Source organism: Pelophylax lessonae (genome assembly GCF_965119305.1).
Source record: "Pelophylax lessonae genome assembly, chromosome: 10".
In the NCBI taxonomy this organism is placed as follows: Eukaryota; Metazoa; Chordata; class Amphibia; order Anura; family Ranidae; genus Pelophylax; species Pelophylax lessonae.
This window is the reverse complement of record NC_138777.1, coordinates 147,376,301-147,398,886: the sequence shown is the minus strand read 5'-3', so window position 1 is coordinate 147,398,886 and position 22,586 is coordinate 147,376,301. Positions and strand designations below refer to the sequence as shown.

The window sequence follows — 22,586 nt, the reverse complement described above, 5'->3', positions numbered from 1 at the left end:
GCTCTTTCAACTGGCCCTCCTCAAGTATGTTTGCGAGTCATCTCGCTCTCGGGCTGCCGAGACGGCCCTTTTTTTAGGCCCTTTTTTGGCTCTTTTTTTGTTTTTCTTTTCTGTTTTTCGTTCAAGATTCTCAACCTTTCTGAACACCAACGCAGTCTTTTCCATAGGTGACATCGGTTATAACTCGTTCCCTAGCCTGAGACATGACCATTAAGCTACTTTCACTAAATGCCAACGGCTTGAACCACCCGGCTAAGAGGAGATCCCTTTGGAAGGAGGCCCTAACTCGCAGGACGGACATACTATTGGTTCAGGAAACTCATTTTCAAGCGGATTCCTCACCGAACTGTAGTCACAAGAGTTACCCTCATACCTTTTTTGCGTCTTGTGCCGAAAAGAAGAGAGGTGTGATGCTGGCCTTTCGGGATACACTGACGGTGCGTATACATAAGACAGTCCTTGACCCCGAGGGCAGGTTTATCATGGTGACTTGTGATGTTAATGACCTGCCACTTACTATAGTGAACCTGTACGCTCCGAACTCACATCAAGTGCGCTTTCTGCACAGGATCCTCAAACAGGTTTCAAATCTTCTTTATGGCCATCTTTTAATCTGTGGGGACTTTAACGCTGTTGTCGACCCCGGGTTGGACTCTTCCGCGCCCCCCCCCCGGAGCCGACAGCAGTCTTTGGCACGGGTGATACACGAGGAAAAGTTATTTGACGTATGGAGGGGTCACCACTCTACGGAGCGGGACTACTCCTTTTTCTCCTCTAGACATTGCTCCTACTCCCGTATAGATATGTTCCTTGTTGATTTATTCTTGTTGGACAAAGCTTCCTCCTCTGCTGTTGGCGACTTGACATGGTCTGACCATGCGCCAGTGGAACTAACAATAGAGGACGCTGCAAAATGCAATAGCTCTTACGTCTGGCGGTGTGATGCTCACTTGTTGCAGGATGCGAAGCACCAAGCCCATGTTTCCCAGCAACTGCAGGAATTCCTCCAATTTAATGAAGCCTCTGTCTCCGACCCGTGGGTGCTGTGGGGTGCACTAAAGGCCTTAGTGAGAGGGGTGTGCATCCAGCAGCAGGCGCGGTTTCGGAGACAGAGGAAGGATAAAATTTCCTTACTGACACAAAAAATCCATACTCTGGACGTCGCCAATAAGGCTAACCCTACTAACATAAGGTCGCAAGCCATTATTAAACTAAGACAGGACCTTCGCCTTATGCTTCTAGAACTCTCCAACAAACACTTCCATTATCTCAAACAAAAGTATTATTGTCAAGCCAACAAAGCGGGTAAATTCCTGGCGTCACAGGTTAGGTGTAAGCAAGCGAAAGCTCGTATCCCCTTTCTATTCCGCCCCGAGACAGCATCTAAAATCACCCACCCACAAGCCATTGCGGACGAATTTGCAGCGTATTACAGTGCCCTATATAATCTCTAGGATAATCCATCTGAGATTCAACCATCTGCAGAGGACATTAATAACTTCCTCCATAAGGTATCTTTACCCTCCCTATCTGAACGCCAACGAAGTACCCTAAACTCTCCGATCACGAGCGTAGAGGTCCGATCTAGTATTACTTCCCTGCCGAAGGGCAAATCGCCTGGCCCTGATGGATTCTCCAATGAATTTTACCAATTGTTTGCCCAACATCTCAGCCCCACTATGACAGCTGTTTTCAACAAAGCTATGTCAGTTTCCTCACTCCCACCAGATATTTTGAGTGCCCACATAGTCACTCTCCCCAAACCCGGTAAGGACCCCACTACACCCGCTAATTTCCGTCCAATATCCCTGCTAAATTCAGACGCAAAAATCTACGCCCGTATTTTGTCCAAACGCATACAAACCATCTTACCCACGCTCATACACAGAGATCAAATGGGATTCACCCCTGGAAGGCAGACGTCGGACGCCACCCAGAGAATCCTGGGCATAATGCCCCAAGCACAGTCCCTTAAGATCCCGTCCGTGTTGCTTACCCTGGATGCCGAAAAGGCATTTGACAGGGTCCATTGGGGTTATATGAAGGCTACTCTGCAAAAGTTCGGCTTTGCGGGCCCCATCCTGTCAGCTATCTTAGCCCTTTATTCATCCCCATCGGCACAGGTTTACACCTCGGGCATACTGTCTAAAAAATTCCACGAGAGATCCCTACTAGAGGCTTACAATAATCTTCAAACATATAGCAGAGTTTCATTCTACAAACTCAACGCATCTAAATCCACTATTCTCAACATGGGAGTTCCAGCTCGAATCCAATCTAGCATTCAGCAGACCATCCCTATCCCCTGGTCCTCTTTGAGTATTCACTACTTAGGCATTGATCTCCCAGCCAACCCTCTTAAACTTCTGTCTGTTAACGTCCATAGACTGCTAACCAAACTATCGACTGACATTTCCCATATGCGCAATCCCTTCTTCTCCTGGAGTGGTAGAGTAGCAGCCTATAAAATGTTTATACTCCCCCAGATCTTATATCTCTTCAGAGCACTTCCAATCCACTTCCCGGCAACACATCTCCAAAAATTCTCCAGACAGATGTCGTCCTTTATATGGGATGGCAAAAGGCCTCGTTGTGCTTCTTCACTTTTAGTTAGGAAAAAACAATTCGGTGGAGCCGCAGTTCCAGACATCACTACTTACTATAGGGCTACACTACTGGCCCAGCTAAAACAGTGGATGATCACCAAAGAATCGCCCATGTGGGTGGATCTGGAGAGAGATGTGGCACCGACAAGGGATCTGCGAACTATGCTCTGGGGCGATAGGTGGATGGAGTGGTGACTTGCTCCCTTGCCGCCTACTATACAGGCGGCGATGCGGGTATGGCGTCTATCTCCGGTTTCACCGAGCACGAGAGACATCACCGCCACCGCCTCCATGCCCCTGACGGTGCTTACGCATCATCTTCCTGATCTCCCGGTGCACTTATTTACTAGATGGGGGGTGACCTCTATTAATTCCTTTTATGACAACGGATTGCTTATCCCAATTGCAGAAATAACCAAAAGGTACGGCCTTCCAGGATGCATGTTCTACCATCTCCTAAGGGTACATAATTTCCTACGGGCTCACCCGTTACGGCCTATCCTGGTGGATGGTGGCATATGGGACCTACTCACACTTAATGCCCCAAACAATCCCAAGATATCGCAGTATTATGACGTATTGCTAGACAATGCCAAATTTTATAAAACTTCCTCCATGTTTAAATGGGACAGGGAAATTGGTACAGCATTTTCTATCTCACAGTGGCGTTCGGCCCTCACTAACGTATATAAATACTCGCACTGCGCAAATCACTGGGAGATGACCCAAAAAATCCTGAACAGGTGGTACTATACCCCCTATCGCCTTGCAGGCTTTTCTCAATCTTACTCACAACTTTGCTGGAGGGAATGTTCCCAGGTGGGGACTCTGCTACACATCCTGTGGGCCTGCCCTACACTGACGAGCTACTGGAATAGGGTATTTACTTATATATCCACGCATACGGGGTGCATATTGAAGCCATCACCGGAGCTATACCTCTTACATATAGGAATAGACCGTCTACCGGTTTTATATAGGCCCTGGGTTACTCACGTGTTACTGGCTGCAAGGACGATCATCCTTCGCAAGTGGAAAACGGCTGAGGCCCCTAATTTAGAAGAGCTGGTTCAACTCCTGAAATTGAACTACCTCTTCGAAAAGGCATTAGCGATCAACAGTCTGCAACTTTTGATGCTCACTGGAATTTTTGGGCTGAGACAATACCGTGATTTGCAGTAATGTTTTTCTTTCTTTCTCTGTATCTTGTACAATGTTACTGGCTGTTGGCTAAAGCAATGTTATTTGTATGTAATGAATGCCCACATTTGAGATGTTACTGTACAATGATTATCTGTTGAGAATCATCTGTTCTTCCTTTTTTCTGTTATGTTCAAAATCTTGAATAAAAATTATTTGCAAAAAAAGAATAATGGTCTGGCAATCACCTGGCTGAGCTCTTTAAGAACCCTCGGGTGCAAGCCATCCGGTCCCGGTGATTTATTTATGTTAAGTTTCTCTAGTTTAGTTCTAAGTCTATCTTCTGTTAGCCACGGCGGTATTTCCTGAGGTGTGTTGTTTAGTTTGGCCTTACAAGCTGGGCTAGTGTAGCCCCCCAATTCTTTTGTGAAGACTGAAGAGAAGAAATTATTTAACACTACCGCCTTTTCCCTGTCCTCTGTGGCCAAAACTCCCTTATCGTCTTTTATGGGGCCAATGTGTTCTGGCCTCGCTTTCTTACTGTTTATATACTTAAAGAATTTCTTGGGGTTCTTTTTATTCTCTTCCGCTATAGGTCTCTCGTGTTCTATTTTAGCTGCCCTGATTTCGTCTTTACATTTCTTATTACACTCTTTGTAATGCTTGAATGCTGCCAATGATCCCTCAGTCTTGTATTTTTTGAAGGCCTTTCCTTTAGCATTAATATGCATTTTTATGTTGGAGTTTAGCCACCCAGGGTTTAGTTTTGCTCTTTTAAATGTATTTCCCTTTGGAATGCACTGGTCAATCCCTTTGTTAAGTATGCTTTTGAAGCACTCCCATTTTTCCTCTGTGTTCTTTGTTCCCAGGCTTCAATTTGATATTTTCTAGCAGAGAGCGCAGTTTTGGGAAATTGGCCCTTTTGAAATTCAGTGTCCTTATATTGCCCTTGTGTTTACTATTACTACTGAAACTAATTTACCTATGGTCACTGTTTCCTAAGTTGTCCTGTATTTCTATATCCGTGAGCAGGTCTGTATTCAGGTCTGTAGTGAGGACCATTGACTAAGATCTGATTGATAAAAGAAGGGTGGATTGGGAGCAGCCCCGGACAAAGTGGATAAGGGACAGGGAACGTAAGGAGTTGTCTCGTGCTTCACGACTGGGTATAAATCCCGTGTGGTCAGTTGTGATCCATTTGGGAATAAGAGGCATCAATCTAATAGCCATCACTTTTGCAAACAACTTAATATCCACATTGAGCAAGGAATTAGGATGGTAGTTGCTGCAACAGGCAGGATCCTAACAGGTTTGGAAATAACCGAAATGTGGGCAGTAAGTGATTCTGGGCGAAGACCAGTGTTTTTAGTAATGGAATTAGTGTAGGCTGCTAAGTGGGGAAGTAAGGTATCTCCAAATGTTTTATAGTAAAGAACTTTGTAGCCATCTGGGCCAGGGCCTTTTCCTGTTGGTGTTGTTTTCAGGGCAGAATGGAATTCTTCGTGAAGTCTGTTTCTAATTTCCTAAAGAGTTTTTGGGGGAGGTTTGGGAGTTTGGCTTTTTTAAGATAATGATCACCTAGAAGCCACAAAATTGTTTTTGGGCCATCCTATTGCTCTAGGTCACCTGAAAAACAAATGGATAATTACGATTTTTTTTTGTTTACTTACCTTGTTATTGAAGAAAATATACTCACCTGTCTTCCACTCCCGCCCGTGCCGTCACTTCCTCCTTGCATTGATTCCTGGGAGCTGAACGTCATTGCTCCCAGGAATCAATGCGCTCTTGGAGAAGAGGACACGGAAGAGGACGCAGAAGAGGACGCGCTGGCTTCAGCTGCCCACATCCGAGATGGCAGCGCTGGAGAAGAAATTTTCAAGGTAAGTATTTCTTCTAAAAGGTAAGTGCGACCCGAGACAGTACAGAGGCTATCCATTGTGGAATGTACTAACCCTGACTGTTCCGGGGTATTTTTAGCTAAATTTCACCCCCGAGGCCGGAACTCCGCTTTAAGGAGATTAGACAATCAGATTGTAAAGCTGGCCATACATAGCTTCTTTTTTTTTTTTTTTTCGACCAGCCAGCAGGCCGATTAACAAAAACTGAATGGATTACCCCCTCCAAACAAGCAAGATGGATGGAGGAATCGTCCCTGCTGTGTTATTATATTGTGACAGCAGGACTCCTCTGTTGTCAGAATACACTGATCAGCGCTACAGCCGATTGGCTGAAGCATTGATGGAACAAAAATTTTCCAGCAAGCCAATTTTTGAGAAGTCAATCATTAGATCGATTTCTCAGGAATGACCATGGATTAATCAAAATTCAGCTGGTCTCAGATGAACCAGCCAAATTTTGATCCTTCTACGGCCAGCTTCATATCAGTAGTGAGTTTGGAAATTGGTAAACTGAAATATGATACATTTTTTTTTTTTTTTGGTTTAAGAGCAGGTTCATACTATATGCGAGGCGGAACTGCATGTAATCGCACGCTTTCCCATACCTACATCAAAAACGTGCTTCTGTTAGCTTCTTAATAGCACCCCCATGCACTGGAAACTGCAACATGTTCTCCTGTGTTGGGAACCGCATATCACTACTGTATGTAGGGACGTCACCTCATTTAAATGAATCTTCTGGCGTGCCTGCTGGGAAACCAGCATAGCATGAACCTAGCCTAAGGCTGCATTCACACTTTAGCAGAGCAATTTTAGAGTCCTTTTCAGGCTTTCTTTTTTTGAGTTTTTAAGCATTTTTGAAAATGTAGACAAGCATTTAAGAAATGTAGCCAGTTTTATTTTAGGCAGGCAAAAGCACTAGGGGAAGAAGATTAGGAGCGGAGAGCTGCTGTTTGGCCAGTTTTTCAAAATGCAAATGTGCATTTTGAAGTCAATGGAGTAAAAAACACTCCAATTTTCTTAAGTGACGGTTCACATATGTGCGGCTGCGGCGATTGCATATAATATCGGAGCGCACTGCTCCTTCATTACATGCGATCGGGTGTGCGGTGCGAATTCAGCCATACACTTTGTATGGCTAAATTCGCACTGCACCCGCAGTAAAGTCGCACATGACCCTTTTTTTGAGCCGCATCAGGATCGGATCGCACAGTGGTTCACACTTGTGCGATCCAATCCTGTGCGAACTGTAAGATCGCACTGCGATATGCGATCAAACTGGGGGTGTTGTTAACATAACATTGACACCCCCAGCGTAACGCATATGGTAGTGTGAATTGCCAAGGGTGTGTTTGGGATGTGGGAACAGGCTGCGAATTCGCAGCCTTCCCGCATCGCATAAGTGTGAACCGAGCCTAAAAGGAAGTTCATTCTTTGAGCGACAGGCTTTCTGCTTCAGGTGTCAAAATGCTCAGATGAAGTCAGGGGTCAATAAAAAGAAAGGGATTAGGCTTGCTGAGCTTGAGGCATCAAAATGCAGATGTGTGAATGTAGCCTAAACCCCCCGTTCACACTGGCGTGGCTTTGAATTTGTGCTACTTCAGTCCGATTTCAAAGCCGCACATCAGATGTACAACAGAAGTCTTTGCAAGTCTATCATACAACAGAAGTCTATGCAAGTCTATCATACAACAGAAGTCTTTGCAAGTCTATCATACAACAGAAGTCTATGCAAGTCTATCATACAACAGAAGTCTATGCAAGTCTATCATACAACAGAAGTCTATGCAAGTCTATCATACAACAGAAAGAAGTCTATGCAAGTCTATCATACAACAGAAGTCTATGCAAGTCTATCATACAACAGAAGTCTATGCAAGTCTATCATACAACAGAAGTCTTTGCAAGTCTATCATACAACAGAAGTCTATGCAAGTCTATCATACAACAGAAGTCTATGCAAGCCTATCATACAACATAAAGGCCCGTACACACGTACCGATTGTCGGCCGCAAAGATTCGACCGATCGGCCGATTTTCGGCTTGTTAGTATGATGCTTCCGACAGCGCACTTTCGGCCGAACAGAATCTGTCGTGCAGGCATTAAAATTTTTGTAGGCCGACACCAGAACGGCCGATTGTTCGCCAGTCAGTACAGAATTCGGCCGACAATCAGCAGATTAGCAAGACTGGGCATGCTCAGAAAAGAAAAAAGACACAGAAAGTTAACCATCACATGACATCACTTCTGCAGTCGGCTGTTGTTGGCCGACAAAATTCGTGTGCAGTCTTTTGCAGTTTTCAACAGACATGACAGCCCTGGACAAAAGACGGCCGGTACGTGTGTACGGGGCTTAAGTTTAAGCAAGTCACAATGAAATTGGCAAAGAGTAGTGCAGGAACCTTTTGCAAAGTCGCTTTGACATGAACCAATGAAATAAACTCCCAAACACCAAATGCTGCTAAACTCGCCTGAACTGGTTTAAAAAAATGCAGCTTTGGTGAGTTTTTAAGGCTGATTTTCTCCTGTCAGGATAAACAGCATTTACAATAAACCAGTGTGCTGAAACCTAATACTGCTTTTAGCATTCAGAAAACAGTCATGTGCTTCCTGCATGGTCGTGTTGGGAAAGGCAAACTTTTATTTGTAAACTTCAGGAAGATTTGTTGTATTGGGTAGAAGGAATGTAAAGTGCTGAGGTAGGACAGAATACATGCAGACTGAGGGACACAGTCACTGTATATATAGATATAGTACACACTGTCAGAGGCAGACTGAGGGACACAGTCACTGTATATATAGATATAGTACACACTGTCAGAGGCAGACTGAGGGACACACAGTCACTGTATATATAGATATAGTACACACTGTCAGAGGCAGACTGAGGGACACACAGTCACTGTATATATAGATATAGTACACACTGTCAGACACTCCCTCCTCCCCCCCCCCCCTCCTCCTCCTTGTAAGAAGTTTTACTTCTGCTTAGCTGAGGGGAAGAGACGACAGACAGACAGACAGACAAGATATAGAGAGGAGCAGAGACAGTCCTACAACCTAGAGACTGTCATTAGGACTATAGAGTGCTGAGGAGACAGGCACGGTGTGAGGGTCGCACACAGCAAAGAGACTGACAGACTTCCTATTACTGAGCTGAAACGAAAGAAAGTGTCAGTGACAAACTAGAATATTTCCTGTGGAGACCCCCAGGACCAGGACTGAGGAAGGACCCAGAAAAGTCCTGCAGAATATACAAAGTAACAGTGTGAGATGTTTATTTAGAGAAGAAGCCTTGAAAACGAATGCAGTGTATGGCATTATGAACAGCCACTGAGAAGTCATACAGGAAGGGAGAGGCAAGAAGAGAGAACTCGCCTGAGTCATCAGCCAAGTAGACAGTCTGACTTCACACATCACCATGACCGACTGTCACTGAGAGAGAGAGGGAGAGGGAGAGAGAGAGAGAGAGAGAGAGACAGCACCATGACTTCAGTGTGGAAAAGACTGCAGCGCACCGGGAAGAGGGCGTCCCGCTTCCAGTTTGTGGCCTCTTACCAAGAACTCATCTTAGAGTGCACCCAGAAATGGTGAGAAGACCTAGTATCTGTCTGTGTGACTGAGAGGTGTACTCTGTATGTGGAGCTGTGCAACAACTGCTTCTAGTCAGCCTGTGCAGCAACTGCTTCTAGTCAGCCTGTGCAGCAACTGCTTCTAGTGAGCCTGTGCAGCAACTGCTTCTAGTCAGCCTGTGCAGCAACTGCTTCTAGTCAGCCTGTGCAGCAACTGCTTCTAGTGAGCCTGTGCAGCAACTGCTTCTAGTCAGCCTGTGCAGCAACTGCTTCTAGTCAGCCTGTGCAACAACTGCTTCTAGTCAGCCTGTGCAGCAACTGCTTCTAGTCAGCCTGTGCAGCAACTGCTTCTAGTCAGCCTGTGCAGCAACTGCTTCTAGTGAGCCTGTGCAGCAACTGCTTCTAGTCAGCCTGTGCAGCAACTGCTTCTAGTCAGCCTGTGCAGCAACTGCTTCTAGTGAGCCTGTGCAGCAACTGCTTCTAGTCAGCCTGTGCAGCAACTGCTTCTAGTCAGCCTGTGCAACAACTGCTTCTAGTCAGCCTGTGCAGCAACTGCTTCTAGTCAGCCTGTGCAGCAACTGCTTCTAGTCAGCCTGTGCAGCAACTGCTTCTAGTCAGCCTGTGCAGCAACTGCTTCTAGTCAGCCTTTCTCAACCTTTACAACACAGACAAATCCTTCAAATAACTTTCTGGGCTCAGGGGACCCCTGATAATAATTTTTATATGTACAGCTCACTGTATTTTAGTCAGGTGGCCACTGAAAGTAACACTCCTGACATTTGTGCTCATTAATGCCTCCTTTCCACTGAGCGGTTCGGTACGGTTCGGTACGCAATCTTTGCCATTTCCATTATCAAAAGTTGTGAATGGTACCCTCATCCGAACCGTACCACTTTTTTGGTACCCTTTTGTTGGGGTACCAAGCACATTAGTACCGTACCAACAGGGTGGAGCTATACTGTTGAGGTACTGTTGAGTTGAGGTACTGATGGCGGTGGAAACGCAAGCCTGATCAAGGTTTACCGTACCGAACCGTAGCAAACCGTATCGCTCAGTGGAAATGAGGCATAGAGGCATCCCTCCTTTAACCGCTTGCCGACCGCCGCAAGTAGATATACTGCGGCGGTCAGCCCCAGCCAGGCAAAGTGACGTATATATACGTCACTAGCCTGTGACCGGTTAGTGAGCCAATAGCGGGCGAACGCGCGCCCACTGAGGCGCGCGCCCACCGCGGCTCGTTCACGGAGGAGTCCGCGCGTGTGACCGGCGGACCCGATGTCCGCCGGTCACACTACAATTGTCGGTAGAGCGGGAGAAAGGCGGGCGGCTTATGTAAACAAGCCGCCTGTCATTCTCCCCTGTGTAAAAATGGAGATCAGACGGTTCTACTATGTAGAACCGTTGATCTCTGTTTTTACAATAGGAGACATATCCCATCACAGTTAGAAACACGCCCCTAGGACACACTTAACCCCTCCCTCTCCAATACAGTTAACCCCTTCCCTGCCAGTGTCATTTTTACAGTAACAGTGCATATTTTTAGCACTGATTACTGCAGTAATGTCACTGGTAACCCAAAAAGTATCAAAAATGTCAGTCAAGGGTCCGATCTGTCCGCCGCAATGTCGCAGTCCCGCAAAAAAAAATTGCAGATCGCCGCCATTACTCGTTAAAAAAAAACACCAAAAATGACAAAAATCTTTCCCTTTGTTAGTAAACACGATAGCTTTTGCGCAAACCAATCAAAATACGCTTTTTGCAAATTTTTTTTTACCAAACATAGGTAGCATAAAACAAATTGGCCAAAAATGTTAAAAAATTTTGATTTTTACATTTTTTTTGGGGAATTTCATATAAAAAAATGTGAAAAATATTGTTATTTTTTGCAAAATTTACACTCTTTTTTTGTTTATAGCGCATGATCAAAAAATTGCACAGGTGATCAAATACCACCAAAAGAAAGCTCTGTTTGTGGGAAAAAAAGGACGTGAAATTCGTTTAGGTACAGCGTCGCATGACCGCGCAATTGTCCGTTAAAGTCACGCAGTAAAAAAATTGCAAAAAACCCCCTGGTCAGAATGGGGGTAAAATCTTCCGGGGCTTAAGTGGTTAAAGCAGACCTTCATTCAAAAGTGAAAGTTCCCCTTATCCTCCTCATCCCCTGCTACGGTGAAAAAAAAAAACATTTGTGTTTTTTTTTTTCGGGACATGGGACACGGGACTTCTGATAGGTGCCAGCTTCCATTTCCACAATTCTTGGCAAGAATTAGGTAAGCTTAGCATGCCCCCTGCCCACCCTCAACCTCCTGAGATATGTCCCAGTCCCAGAAGGCTCTCTAAAAGCAACAAGCGATCATGCGCATGCACAGTGGGGGAGCCGGTGTTCTGCCGAAAACTCCAACTTGCCAAGAACTCCAACAAGGTTATTTCCGGTGAGTGTACACCTGGAATAATTGGAGATTTTGACCACTTGGTGTTTTCATAGAACACGGGTAGCCTTTGCACTCCGGTACATGCTATAATGAGTGGACATTGTTAGTACACCCGCTAGTTGTTGCCATCTTGGTGGCGGCCATGTTTTTGGTTACTAGCAGGCGGACTAACAATTTCTACTAATTATAGCATCTAGCGAAGTGTGTAGGCTGCCGTTGTAATGTGAAAACACCAAGTGTTCAAAATCTCCAATTATTCCTGCTGTACACTCACCGGAAATAACATCGTTGGAGTTTTCGGCAGAACACCGGCTGTGAAAGAACAGGAAGTCCAAGATGGCCGCTCTGGGGGCCTGAAGCCTGACAACATCACTGGATCCCTGGGCTTCTAAAAGTCAGCAGGTTCAATATTTGTGGCTGCTGACTGTACAAGTTTTTTACAACAAAACCAAAGTTCCTCTTTAAGGTGACCATAAAAAATGTAATCTGATTGTACAATCTCCTTTAGATCTACCATCAGCTGTGTAGTACAAGGATCTACTTGATATGATGCAAATTAAATGGATTGCTTATAGCCTGGTATTGTGTTGTTTTGGTAAATCTAAAGGAGATTATACAATCAGATTGTATAGTGTATGGCCAGCTTTAGATTTACCAAAACTACATAATATGAGTACAAATCTAAACAATCTATTCAAGTAGTGTCAAATCAAGCAGGCCCCTGCACTACATAGTTGATAGTAGATTCAAAGGAGATTTTACAATCAGATTGTAGAGTGTATGATCGGCCTTGGGCTCCCCACCCACTTTACAATCTGTCTGTACAATTTCTGTGCAAACAACTGTGAGTCTGCCAAAATTAAGTAATATGGGGACCTACCTAATCTGCACCCAACCAAGGAAACCATTGCACAACATACTTGTTAGTAGATCTAAAGTAAATTGTACAATCAGATTTTAGTGTGTATGGTGAGCCAAAAGATGGCCATTCACTATACAATCTAATTAGATTTTCCAAAACTGTGTAATAGGAGGACACACCTAAAAAACCAAGTTAATTATCGTACAGTCAGGCAGGCCCTTGCACTACATAGTTGAGGGTAGATCTAAAGGAGGTTGTACAATCAGATTGTATAGTGTATGGTGACCTTAAAGTGGAACTAACCGTAACTTTACAAAAACTGCGATCAGGCATCTTTTTATTGCTATGTCTACTGCAATAATACAAACTTACCTGCCTGCATGAGCTGCGCATGCGCACATTCCTGGCACATTTTGGCTGTGCTGGAATGACAAACTCTGGTGTGCATGTGCAGGATGGCGTCACCCCTCCCCACTGGCCAATCAGGATCCTGAAAACCCTGCAACTGTGCAGAAGATGCAATGACCAGTGAGGGATGTAACCTCTGCATGGATAGAAGGTGGAGGTGAGTATCTCTGGGGGTTTACGAGAGATACAAAGGCCCCTCTAAGTGTGGACTGTGAACAATTTATTCAGTAAAAGTGGGGTACTTTATCTACTCACATTAGATAAGATTAAACAAGCACTGGTAAGTCCTCGTCTGCTGAGAAGCAGATCAGTTCTCCCGCTGGTAACATAGCAACCATTGCTTGGCTGGGTCCAGGAAGCTGGCCAGTCTCTGGAGGAACAAGAATGAGGGCTAATGCGCTCACGTAGCGCGATGACGTCACCAGACGTATTTTGACACATTTTCGAGAGCATACACATAGAGGATCCTGAAGACAGACGTGTTAGTTTCTCAAGCTAATAGGATGGGACTAGGATTGCCATTGTATAAGGCAGTCCTTTGGGGTTTACTTCTATTTTAAAGCTCACTACACACATTACAATCTGACTGTACAATCAAATTCCGATCTACAAAAACTACGTAAGATGAGGACCTACCTAAACTTTTCAATTATTCTCTGTACAATCAGGCAGGCCTTTGCACTACTTACTTGTTAGTGGATCCAATGGGCAGGTTGTAACGTGTGTGGAGAGGTTTACAGATAGCTAAAACATCTTTGTTTTCAGTGCTTACTAATCTCAGAGGCAGAAGTTACTTCAGGTACCCCTAAAAAACATCTGAAAGGACCATAGGGTTAAATGGAACCCTGGCTGAGAAAGGCTGACATTCTATATTCACTGCTATATGACGTACGTTTTCTTTCCTTTGTAACACATAATGTTTGGGCTGCGCAAAGATGTCTCTGCTTTATAGGATTGGTTTTGTTATCTGGGTATTTTTCATGTTTTTCTGTGTCCCCTACTACAAGATGTATTGTAACAGTGACATGGTATAGGGAGCACCGCAGATTTCATTGTACACTGCTCAAAAAATTAAAGGAACACTTTGAAAACACATCAGATCTCAATGGGGAAAAATATCATGCCTGTGAGGCTCTGGGGAGCGAGCGCGCGCCGCCGAATGCGCGCTCCTGCTCGGTCACGGACCCCCCCCCCCGCGTGTGCCTGGCGGACCTGATGTCCGCCGGGCACTCGCGATCGTCCGTTACACCGGGAGAAAGGCAGGCGGCCAATGTAAACAAAGCCGCCTGTCATTCTCCCCTGTGTAAGAATGGTGATCATACGGTTCTACTATGTAGGACCATTGATCTCTGTTCTTACAGCTCAAGCCACAGCCAATCACAGTTAGAAACACACCCCCAGGGACACACTTAACCCCTCCCTCTAAAAAAAAGTTAACCCCTTCACTTCCAGTGTCATTTTTACAGTAACAGTGCATATGTATAGCACTGATTACTGTAGTAATGTCACTGGTAACCCCAAAAGTGTCAAAAATGTCAGTCAAGGGTCCGATCTGTCCGCCCCAATGTCGCAGTACCGCAAAAAAAAAATCGCAGATTGCTGCCATTATGCGTTAAAAAAAAAAACAACAAAAATGACAAAAATCTTTCCCTTAGTTAGTAAACGCAGTAACTTTTGCGCAAACCAATCAAAATACACTTTTTGCGATTTTTTTTTTTTTTTTTTTACCAAAAATATGTAGCAGAAAACAAATTGGCCTAAAATGTTAAAAAAAATTTGATTTTTACATTTTTTTGGGGGGGAATTTCATATAAAAAAATGTGGAAAATATTGTTATTTTTGCAAAATTGACGCTCTTTTTTTGTTTATAGCGCATGATTAAAAAATCGCACAGGTGATCAAATACCACCAAAAGAAAGCTCTGTTTGTGGGAAAAAAAGGACGTCAAATTTGTTTAGGTACAGCGTCGCACGACTGCGCAATTGTCCGTTAAAGTCACGCAGTGCCGAATCGCAAAATAGGCCCTGGTCAGGAAGGGGGTAAAATCTTCCGGGGCTTAAGTGGTTAACCTACAGAGGGCTGAATTCAAAGACACCCCGAAAATCAAAGTGAAAAAATGATGCAGCAGGCTAGTCCTGAGGTGTAACCTGGCGAGGTTGGATGGACAGAAACATATTGTCCCAGAGGTGTTCTAATGGATTTAGGTCAGGCGACCTCTGGTTCAATGGTATCAATTCCTGCATCCTCCAGGAACTGGCTACATACTCTCCCCACATGAGGCCGGGCATTGTCATGCACCAGGAGGAACCCAGGACCCCCTGCACCAGTGTAGGGTCTGACAATAGGTCCAAGGATTTTATCCGGATACCTAATGGCAGCCAGGGTGCCATTGTCTAGCCTGTAGAGGACTGTGTGTCCATCCATGGAAATGCCTCCCCAGACCATCACTGACCCACCACCAAACCGGTCATGCTGAACGAGGTTACAGACAGCATACCGTTTTCCACAGCTTCTCCAGATCCTTTCACGTCTGTCACACGTGCTCAGGGTGAACCTAACAATAATAAAAAACACACCTAACTGCGCTAAACACCACAAGAAGCTGCAACCTACAGTGCGATAACACCAGATATAAATATAAAAGCTAAAAGCTTTTATATTTATATTATCTTAATTGACATTGAAATTAAGTATTGTGTTAAAAAACACCAAGTGCAGTATAAATAAATAATAATTCATAAAATTTAAATTGATGAGTCCAATAAATGAATATAAAAAAGGTGATAAAAAGATAATCTTCCACCACTGACTTGTGTGTCCACCACCACACGAAATGCCTGCTTACCAGAAGAATAAACCCAAATGGGTCAAACACGCCAAAAAATGGATAAGTAATAGATGACCAATGGACCTCTCTCCACTGTGCTCATAAAGGATAGTTCAACTTGGCATCTCTTGGCAGTTCAACTTGGCTCTGATCATCTGATGCCAGGTTGAACTATCATTTATGAGCACAGTGGAGAGGTCCATTGGTCATCTATTACTTATCCATTTTTTGGCGTGTTCAACCCATTTGGGTTTATTCTTCTGGTAAGCAGGCATTTCGTGTGGTGGTGGACACACAAGTCAGTGGTGGAAGATTATCTTTTTATCACCTTTTTTATATTCATTTATTAGACTCATCAATTTAAATTTTATGAATTTTTATTAATTTATACTGCACGTGTTTTTTTTTTTTTATCACAATACTTCATTTCAATGTCATTAAAGATATATTTTTTACAGCCCAGGGTGAACCTGCCTCCATCAGTGAAAAGCATAGAGCACCAGTGGCAAACCTGCCAATTTTACTGTTCAATTGCAAATGCCAATAAAGCTCCATGGTGCCAGGCAGTGAGTACAGGGCCCACTATAGGATGTCGGGCCCTCAGGCCACCCTCATAAACTCTGTTTGTGATTGTTTGGTCAGAGTCATTCACACCGGTGGCCTGCTGGAGGTCATTGGACGGCTCCGGCAGTGCTCATCCTGTTCCTTCTTGCACAAAGCAGCAGATACTGGTCCTGCTGACGGGTTAAGGACCTTCTCTGTCCCTGTCCTACAGTAACTGCCTGTCTCCTGGAATCTCCTCCGTGCTCTTCTGACTGTGCTGGAAGACACAGTAAACCTTCTGGCAATGGCACGTATTGATGTGCCATCCTGGAAGAGTTGGACTGCCTGTGCAACCTCTATAGGGTCCAGGTATCGCCTCATGCTACCAGTAGTGACACTGACCTTAGCCAAATGCACAACTAGTGAAAAACAGTCAGAAAAGATTAGTAGGGAACAAAAATTCTCATTGGCCCCGACCTGTGAAACCATTCCTGCTTTGGAGGTTGACTAATTGTTGCCCATCTTGTGCACCTGTTAATTTCATTAACACCAAAGCAGCTGAAACTGATTAACAACCCCCTCTGCTACTTAACTGTCCAGATAAATATCCCAGGAATTCCATTGACTTGATGCTATACTCTGATTAAAAAGTGTTCCTTTAATTTTTTTGAGCAGTGCATAATGTGGCGCTGTAGCTGTGGGGTCCCTGAAAATGGCCTGAACTGTGACAGTCCTTCATTTGGAAGGAATTTTACATGGATGATGTCTTTTATGATCGTACACAGTGTCTATAAAAATTTCTTCTGTGCAATGTTTAACACTGAATTATATTGTCCCCTTTTAGTAAGTGACACTTATAGGGGTGACCCATAAAGGCCTGAGGGCACAGGCGTGTCATCAAGTGCTTCTTTTTTGTGACATTTGGACATTATGGAAGTTTCCTACAATTTCTGGCAGTTGTACAGCTGTTTCTGGTCTAATAGCAGTGGCCACAAGAAGGGTAATTGTAGCACAGTGTACAGAGAATTGTAGAACAGTGTTTTGAAAGTCTCCTGATCCCAAAGCCAGCCTTTGCCTGTCCATTGATCACGAGATGTTCGGATATGGTCTGCTTCATTTGCACAGAGCAGCACAGTTACAGTGACCTGTACCAAGCATTTGTGACTTTATTTAGAATGTCCTTCAATCAGTCAACATCCAAGCATGCTCAAAGGCCGGTCTACTTTAGAAGACAGTTTTTAAAGATTTTGCATGGTAACTTGCTTACTGAGTGTGTGACTACAATAAATACCATTCCATTCTAACTGACAAAATAGGACCACTGTCTCAAGGTGCATGTCTTCTCATATACAGTGGGTACGGAAAGTATTCAGACCCCCTTAAATTTTTCACTCTTTGTTATATTGCAGCCATTTGCTAAAATCATTCTTCTTCTCATGAATGTACACATAGCACCCCATACTGACAGAAAAACACAGAATTGTTGACATTGTTGCAGATTTATTAAAAAAGAAAAACTGAAATATCACATGGTCCTAAGTATTCAGACCCTTTGTTGTGACACTCATATATTTAACTCAGGTGCTTTCCATTTCTTCTGATCATCCTTGAGATGGTTCTACACCTTCATTTGAGTCCAGCTGTGTTTGATTATACTGATTGGACTTGATTAGGAAAGCCACGCACCTGTCTATATAAGACCTTCCAGATAACAATGCATGTCAGAGCAAATGAGAATCATGAGGTCAAAGGAACTGCCTGAAGAGCTCAGAGACAGAATTGTGGCAAGGCACAGATCTGGGCAAGGTTACAAAAAGATTTCTGCTGCACTTAAGGTTCCTAAGAGCACAGTGGCCTCCATAATCCTCAAATGGAAGATGTTTGGGATGACCAGAACCCTTCCTAGAGCTGGCCGTCTGGCCAAACTGAGCTATCGGGGGAGAAGAGCCTTGGTGAGAGAGGTAAAGAAGAACCCAAAGATCACTGTGGCTGAGCTCCAGAGATGCAGTCAGGAGATGGGAGAAAGTTGTAGAAAGTCAACCATCACTGCAGCCCTCCACCAGTCGGGACTTTATGTCAGAGTGGCCCAACGGAAGCCTCTCCTCAGTGTAAGACACATGAAAGCCTGCATGGAGTTTGCTAAAAAACACCTGAAGGACTCCAAGATGGTGAGAAATAAGATTCTCTGGTCTGATGAGACCAAAATAGAACTTTTTGGCCTTAATTCTAAGCGGTATGTGTGGAGAAAACCAGGCACTGCTCATCACCTGTCCAATACAGTCCCAACAGTGAAGCATGGTGGTGGCAGCATCATGCTGTGGGGGTGTTTTTCAGCTGCAGGGACAGGACGACTGGTTGCAATCGAGGGAAAGATGAATGCGGCCAAGTACAGGGATATCCTGGACAAAAACCTTCTCCAGAGTGCTCTGGACCTCAGACTGGGCCGAAGGTTTACCTTCCAACAAGACAATGACCCTAAGCACACAGCTAAAATAACGAAGGACTGGCTTCACAACAACTCCGTGACTGTTCTTGAATGGCCCAGCCAGAGCCCTGACTTAAACCCAATTGAGCATCTCTGGAGAGACCTAAAAATGGCTGTCCACCAACGTTTACCATCCAACCTGACAGAACTGGAGAGGATCTGCAAGGAGGAATGGCAGAGGATCCCCAAATCCAGGTGTGAAAGACTTGTTGCATCTTTCCCAAAAAGACTCCTGGCTGTATTAGATCAAAAGGGGGCTTGTACTAAATACTGAGCAAAGGGTCTGAATACTTAGGACCATGTGATATTTCCGTTTTTTTTTTTTAATAAATCTGCAACAATGTCAACAATTCTGTGTTTTTCTGTCAGTATGGGGTGCTATGTGTACATTCATGAGGAAGAAGAATGAACCTAAATGATTTTAGCAAATGGCTGCAATATAACAAAGAGTGAAAAATTTAAGGGGGTCTGAATACTTTCCGTACCCACTGTATTTATCTCTTTTATTCACATTTATCAGTTTTATTGAGCTCCAGGAGGATAGCTATACTTACATTTCCTGAGCTCTAACCTTCTTGTATCAGCTCTTTCAGCTGCAGTCACATGCAGATGCTACTATGCTATTGTTTTAGAGGAACACATTCACAAAATACAAAGGCTTCTGTGAATGGGCAGCTAAGGGCACAACAGCTTTGTGTGAGTAAATGGCTTCTCTCCAGTCTGAGCTCCCAACAAGGTTTCTCCACCAAGTACTAAGTCATGTTTTGCTTGGGGATCAAATACTTATTTTACTCACTGAACTGCAACTTCGTTTATAGCATTTTTTTTATGCGTTTTTTTTTTTGGTTGATATTCTGTCTCTATCATTTTAAATACACCTATAATAAAAATTATAGACCCTTCATTTCTTTTGTAAGTTATAAAAGCTGCAGGGGATCAAATTATTTTCCCCACTGTAGATCAGACCAAAATAAGGGACAAATGAGGAGGAAAGAGGGAGAGAGGGACTTTGCTCCAAATCAGGGACATTGCCTTTAAATTATGGACAGTTGGGAGCTATGTCAGAGAGTTCCGTAAAACTGTCAGATGTAAATAATAATTGGACTTAACTCATAGTATGCAAGCACATCTTACAAAGTGGATAAATTCAGCTTTAAAGCGGAACTAAAGCCCTCCCATGTTTTACAGCCAAGGAAGCTGCAATCTTAAGCCTCGTACACATGTACCGAATGTCGGCCGAACGATTGGCCGTCTTTTGTCCAGGGCTGTCGTGTCTGTTGAAAACTGCAAAAGACTGCACACGAATTTTGTCGGCCAACAACAGCCGACTGCAGAAGTGATGTCATGTGATGGTTAACTTTCTGTGTGTTTTTTCTTTTCTGAGCATGCCCAGTCTTGCTAATCGGCTGTTTGTCGGCCGAATTCTGTACTGACTGGCGAACAATCGGCTGTTCTGGTGTTGGCCAACAAAAATTTTAATGCCTGCACAACTGATTCTGTTCGGCCGAAAAGTCGCTATCGGTTGTCGGAAGCATCATACTAACAAGCCGACAATCGGCCGATCGTTCAAGGCCGAATGTTTACGGCCGACAATCGCTACGTGTGTACGGGGCTTTAGTCTCTGTTTGATCTGCAGTTGCCATGGTTCTGCACATTTGATCAGTTATGACACCAAACAGTTAATGGCTTGACAGTTTGACTGTGACAACTGTGCCAGTTATCATTCAAAGCATGGCTTGCCTGTTATTGCTTTGGCAAACAGTAAATTGATGGTTTAGTTCTACTTTAACTGCTTGCCGACCGTATAACACAGATATTCGGTGACAAGGTGGCTCTTCTGCACTGGATCACATACTAGGTACATGATCAGGCATTTCCGTGTAGGGGGTGCATGCGTGATTGGACACAGCAGATGCCGATCAGCAGGTGTTGACCAATGGATGACATGGCGTTGGCACCCGCCCATTGTCAGGAAGATGCACAAGAATGTAAACAAGGCAGGGCTCTGTCCATTACTTCCCTTAGTAAGCAGCATACAGTTTACACCAAAACACTGGCTAGGCACACATTTAACCCTTTGATCACCCTATGTTTAACCCCTTCCCAGTCTGTGTCATTAGTACAGTGACAGTGCATATTTTTAGCACTGATCACTGTATTAGTGTGACTGGTTCCCAGTCAGCATCAGTTAGTGTCAGATTGTCCACCGCAATATGGCAGTCCTGCTATAGGTCGCTGATCACCACTATAAGGCTACATTCACACCTGAGCATAGCGTTTTTGCGCGTTTTTTACCGCGATTTACAGGCGTTTTTACAGGCGTTTTTTATGCAGGCGTTTTTAGATTGAATAGGGACCAATGGAAAACGCCTGTAATCTGCCCAAAAAGAAGCTCATGTACTTTTTTGAGCGTTGGGCATTTTGCTCACAGCGTCAAAACATTCAGATGTGAACAGGGGCCATTGAAATGAATAGGATTTGTCTTGTTGGGCCTTTTGAGAGCTGATCCTAGAGCAGAAAAACTCCCCAAAAACGCCCCAAAACGCCTACATGTGAACGGAGCCTTACTAGTAAAAATACATAAATAAATAAAAATATATATATCACATTGTTTTTATTTATTATTTTTTTCTATTGGATATGTTGTATAGCAGAAAGTAAAAAATATTGTTTTTTTTTTTTTTAAGCCCCCGTTCACATAGGGGCGATCCGACTTCGGGTGGCGACCTCCGAGATCGCGGTGCGAGCAGCGCGCCGCAACCTCGGAGCGGCCGCCATGGACTTCATAACATTGAAGTCTATAGCGGTCGCCTCCTGGTCGCCCCAAAGAAGCTCCGGACCCTTTTTCTAAGTCGGAGCGACTTGTGTCGCTCCTATTAGAACGGGTCCGCAGCTTCCCTATGGAAGGGGACCTGCGGCGACCTGTGAGGCGACCAGGTCGCCTCACAGGTCGCCTCTATGTGAACGGGGGCTGAACGTGTCGGTCTTTTTTTGTTTATAGCACAAAAAAAAAACAAACAAAAAAAACCGCAGAGGTGATCAAATACCACCAAAGGAAAGCTCTAGTTTTGGGGGAAAATGACATAAATGTTATTTGGGTACAGCGTTGCATGACCACGAAATTGTAAAGTAACGCAGTGCCTTATCGCAAATAATAGCCTGGTCATGAAGGGACAAAATCTTCCGAAGGTCAAATCGTTCAAGATGGACTCCAGAAAAACAGCTAAATCCACAGGAGAAAATACAAATTTGGGAGCAATTTTATCTGCCAAAGGATTTGTATTTCTGTCCATCCAACCCTGAAATGTACACTGCTACACCACCCAATAGAGCCCTGTCTGGCAGGGCAGAGCTTTCTTTGCTGGAATTTGACTTTCACTTACAGGTATCCTCTCTGCCCTCAACCTGTGACTGGACAATGAAATAGAGAAGGCAACCCACTGATAAGCTCATCTCTCTTTTACTTTACTCCTTCTATCCACACACTCCTTGTACTGCAGCAGCTCTACTGTACAGGGATTGTAGAGGGCTGACACCAGCTAAAATCCTGGTACTTACTTTGCTGACATTTAGAAATATACATTTAATGATGAACTCCAGTCACAAAGACTTTGATTTTAATGTATTTCTCAATGGCCACAAAGGATATGAATCCACTTTGTGTGCATCAAATGCCTTTACAAACCCAGTTATTACTTTTTTTTTTTGTAACAAAGTGTTGACATTGTGACCGTTTTCTACTACGGCTGTGCAGAGAGTAGAGCTGCGGGAGGGGCCCATCAGACTCCACCCACTACAGGATGCCTACAGTA

The 22,586-nt window shown here is 44.2% G+C and overlaps 1 protein-coding gene across 1 annotated transcript in view; it reads left to right on the top strand.

Annotated features, from left to right (window-relative positions):
* The first annotated feature begins 9,116 nt into the window (after positions 1-9,116).
* EHBP1L1 (EH domain binding protein 1 like 1) overlaps positions 9,117-22,586 on the top strand; it is a 539,613-nt gene continuing 526,143 nt past the window's right edge. Inside the window, 1 exon segment of the mRNA XM_082271174.1 lies at positions 9,117-9,235. Coding sequence (XP_082127300.1) covers positions 9,132-9,235 — 104 coding nt within the window. The 5' untranslated portion in view covers positions 9,117-9,131.